Genomic DNA, 4,669 nt, shown 5'->3' with positions numbered 1-4,669 from the left:
ATAATTAGGTGTTCTGTTAGCTTCTTGAATTTGAAGGTCTAGCTCTTTCCGATGGTTTGGGAAGTTTTCATCAATTATTTGTTTGGACAGGTTTTCTGTTACCTTCTTCCTCTCTTCTCTGGTATACTCATTATTCTTATGTTGCTCTTTCTAATGGAGTCAGATGGTTCTTGTAGAGTTCTTTCATTTTTTAAACTCTTAGTTTTTTCTCTTCTACCACCTGAGTTATTTCTAGATTTCTGTGTTTGAACTCACCCATTCTCTCTATCTGGACTGCTATATTTCCAGTGTTCTCTAATTCTTCATCTCATTTATTGATTTTTTTCAGTTCCAGAGAATGTCTGTTTGGTTTTTTTTTGTTTTGTTTTGTTTTTTTTTTTTGTAGTTTCAACATCTTTGGTAAACTACTGCTTTTGTTCGTTGATTTTATTCCCGAGCTTATTGTATTGTCTGAGTTTTCTTGCATCTTGGTGAGTTTTTCCATAACTGCGATCTTGAATTCTCTGTCATTTAAATCACAGTGTTCCATGTCTTTGGTTTCTGGAGACTTTTTTCTGAGCTACCTTGTTGCCTTGGATATTTATGGCACCTGATGGATTGTCTCTCTGCTTTGGCATTTGAGATAGTGATCTCTCCTTTTTTAAGTATTATTTTGCTCTTAACCCTTTTCTCATTTACATTGGGAATACGTGCCAGCGGCGTTTGCAGCTGCAGCGTTTACCCCGAGATAACTCACGGATTATAGTTCTACCCTTGCCCCGAAAGTTTGCTGTGAAATATCTCGCTTTTATTATTTTCGCATGGCTCTAGTATAGCAAGTGTCTTTGGAAACAAATGACATCATTCTATTTATAGTATTCTGTTTTTAGTAGTTTGATCCTCTGAAAATGTCAAATCCTAGAAAATGTTGCTTTCGAATGCCGGATGTTAAATGAACTCTGGCAGCGAGCTGCATTTTTTTTCCTAAACGGGAAAAGGGTTAACAATTCAGCAGTTTGATAAGTAAAGGTCTTTCTTTTATTCTCCAGTAGATGGCGCTATAGTGCAAGGTTTTTTGGGGGGGACGGGGGTTGCTTTTTAGTGCAAGTTTTTGTGTTCTCTTACTTACAGTACTAGCACCTCTGGGATCTCAGTAATGTGGTGTTGCCTCCGTTGTGGAAAATGCCCCCAATTTCCCAAGGTGGTGGGTACCCTCCCCCGCTGTCCGGGGTGCCTCAGGGTACCCCCCACCTTGGTGAGATAAGGTGGGCAAGGGGCTCTGGGCCCGCCAGTTCCCAGCGCTGCCTCCTTGTAACCAGCGCCTGCCAGCCACGCTGTGCTCCCTGTGCCGCCCGTGGCACCTCTGCTGCCTCCACCAGGGTCCGCCGCGGTGGGTGGGTGCGGGGAGCGGGGTTTGCCAGTCTGCGGCTTTGCCTTCCTGCTGGTGGTAATGGTACCCACTAGCGTGTGGCCGCCGCACCGCTGTGCTGCGTCTCCACCCGCTTCGCCGGGTTTAGCTGCTACGCGCGGCGCGGGCTGCTCAGGCCGGAATGTTCCTCCTGCCTGTCAGGTGGGAACAGGCCACCTGCGTGAGGGCCGCAGCAGGCACCGGACTGCGCCTTCCGCCCCGTCCCCGTCCCGGTCCCCGTCCTCCCCCCATCCCGCCTCCCGGGCTCATTCCAGCGTGTCCTCCTTCAGATGTCTCCGTGGGCGGACCTTTCAGATGTGTCTGTGTGCTGAGCAGAAGATGCTCCCTTGAATCAGTCGTTTGACTTGTAATTTAAGGGGAGCTACTAAGCGGGTCTTCTCACTGCCAGGGTGCCAACGTTCCCATCCTGCTTTAAGCCACCATTTACAGACGGCTAATTTGTTTCATCTGTAGCCCCATCATCGCCCCACCCTCCCCCCGGGAGAATTTTTAAATAAATTAACTCTAACTAGGACCAGTTCGGTGTTACACCTACTGCCATTAACTCAGTGCATTCAAAGGAGAATGAACGACAGGCGCAGAGGCCCATGGGGCGACCGGCAGAATCGCTGCCATGTCGCCCCCAGGAAAGTTCTAATCGACCATTTCAATTCACATCACTCCAAGTCTAATTAACATCATTAACTCTGAAGAAATGATTTTTTGAGCACATGGTACACTGCTGTCAATGTTGGATGAAATAGGGGTGGAGGGGCAGAGGGCTGACATCAGAGGTGGCTAAATAGTCCGCACTTCTTACTTTAAGGTGGGGCGACTGTGGCGCCATTCATACTTCAGAGCGTCTGTGGGATCAGGCGTCTGCTGAAACCATCTCCTTGATCAAGCTGCTTCTGAAGCCCTGTCTGCCTCCCTCCAACGTTCCATCAGTGTCCAACGTGCACTTGAAACAAATGTGGGTTTTCTGTTGACTGAAACTAAATACACACATCTATATTTCGACTTTTTATATAGGTCTGGCTTCCACATCATATAGAAAATCCACTGGGTCACATCCAAATTTTTATTTAGTTTATTATAACCTCCATTACACACGAAGTTAATTTTTCAGAAAATAAAAAATATTTGGAAATTGATCTGAAAGTTCAGAACATATTAATTGGACAGAAATATAAACGAGTCCCAAAGGAAACAACCATAATAATACTTAATACTGAAAAAAGCAATTTTCCCTAACATAATTGATTTGTCTTTATTAATTCATGAACTCTTTCATATTTTTCTGCTACATTTTTGTACAATACCTGTAACAAGCAGAGAAGTTCCTAGCTATGGCTATGAGCACCCAAGAAGTTTCTGTAAATGTTTCTGTAGTCAGAGGTTCATTGGCCCCACCCAGGAATCTCTGGGAGACTGGCAATGCCTGGATTCATCACAGGACAGATTCTCAAGAAGCCTTCATCATCCTTAATTGGATTTGCAGGAGCAAAAAATGGACGCAGCGGCTCTGCAGTGGAAATTCTAGGGAATGTAAAAATATGGGACCCATCACCAACGTGATAAAAGGAAATGGTTCCCATATTCATATCCAGGAAGATCCCCACTCGATGAAGGCGAGGGTTAATGATAAGAACAGTCAAAGGCACGGTGCTGGCGGAGAAGACACCTGTGCTTCTCAAGCCCACAGTCCAGAAGCCAAGTTCTGAAGACAGCAGAATTATCCCTTGTCGATTAACAGATTCTTTGCAAATGCCCACGTCCCATTCTTTGCTTGTCCCCACCTCCACCTCCCAGTAGTGGCGGCCGGAGGTGAACCGAGAGGAGCCCAGGACACACACTGCATAGTTGAATCTCTCGGAATGAGCCCTCCACTTCTGCTCGAAACACCCACATCGGACCTGTCTCAGGTCCTTGGAAATGACGAGATACTTGTTGGCTGTGTCAATATCCAAGGTCATCTGCACTGTGGATAGAAAATCAGATCGGCATGTGGATACACTGGAGACTACTAATTCACGCCGGCTGCAAAAGCCCAAACAGCTCATTCGTTCGCTTTCGTGCCTTTAACTCCACACGTTTTTTCTAATTAGAATTTTCCCGTGGCAGCCTCCCTGGCCCCTGATTAGATCAAATTTTATATAGAGAAGCAATGATTCTCATTGGAACTAGTTCTTATTCATAATAGGTCTTTTTTTTTTTACATTCAGTTATTCAATTAAAGATTTTTCTTTAGTATGTAATACACGTGAAAAAGATCATGACTTGTTCTCGGAGTTAAACAGATTAGCACAGATTCTGTCCAAATATAGATATCAAATAAATATTTTGAATGATGGAAAATATTTCACTTATTGCGAGATAATATCGAAATATTAAAGTTTTTCTTTTTTCTTTTTTGCAATTACCTTCCTTGAATAGGCCTTCGCATTTGGGGCCTTTTCTGTCCTCGAGTGGTAATAAATGAAAAGAAATGCTGAGAGCCCTGAGATGGGGCGGGTGGACTCGGGCCGTTGAGATAGAGAAAAAGTTCTCAGTAGGGATATGTTGGGATTTTGGCAGCGGCTGGACCCAGCACCCAATGGGGTGGTACTCAGAGGGGTAGAGAAATTGGAGTAGAATGGCTATGTGTATTGGCGACATTTTCCAGCACCCCTAGTTATGAGGGGGTGGTCTAGCATCCTGACTTTAGCACATGAGACATGCAACTGGGCTGTGATAATTCACTCAACCCGGCGTGCGAGACAAAATCAAGCATGATTTCTCAGTTCCGGGTCGGGGAGGGGCAGGTGCTCGGCTGCAGAGCCTGCGTCAGGGTCTAAACCCACAGGCGTTCTCGCGACCCTTCGCCTGGGAAATGCAGCCCAGTCACTGTGGACTAGAGTCACCTGGGGGCTTCTAAACATTGCAGAGTCCCGGGCCTCACTGCCAGAAGGGTCCGATTCAGTGAGTCAGGGCCTTGCTACCCAAAAGTGCGGTCCGAGACCCGGCAGCATGAGCACCACTAGAACTTCTGTCAGAAATCCAGATCCACAGCCCGGCTCCGTGTCATGACGCAGAGTTCGCATTTAAACCAGACGCCCGGGAATACGATCAAGTTTGAAAATCAGTATCCCAGGCTGGTGTTGCCAGAGGAAATGGTGTGAGCCAGAAGTGCAGTGTAAGATTTTCTTACAAACACATTTAAAAACTAATACGAGTCAGGTAGAACTGATTTTTTTTTTTTTTTTTTTTTTTTAGGCGAGGCAACTCTTGGTTGACCTCACA

The 4,669-nt window shown here is 45.6% G+C and overlaps 1 protein-coding gene across 1 annotated transcript in view; it reads right to left on the bottom strand.

The window, feature by feature from the left end:
- Positions 1 to 2,787: 2,787 nt before the first annotated feature.
- The window catches only part of LOC105300215 (ret finger protein-like 4A), a 2,711-nt gene continuing 829 nt past the window's right edge, over positions 2,788 to 4,669 (bottom strand). The window contains exon 2 of the mRNA XM_011372321.1: positions 2,788 to 3,368. Within this exon, the coding sequence (XP_011370623.1) occupies positions 2,788 to 3,368 (581 nt within the window). The remainder of the gene's footprint in view (positions 3,369 to 4,669) is intronic.

The sequence above is a fragment of the Pteropus vampyrus genome, unplaced genomic scaffold, assembly GCF_000151845.1.
Source record: "Pteropus vampyrus isolate Shadow unplaced genomic scaffold, Pvam_2.0 Scaffold203, whole genome shotgun sequence".
In the NCBI taxonomy this organism is placed as follows: Eukaryota; Metazoa; Chordata; class Mammalia; order Chiroptera; family Pteropodidae; genus Pteropus; species Pteropus vampyrus.
This window is presented reverse-complemented; position numbering and strand designations above follow the sequence as displayed.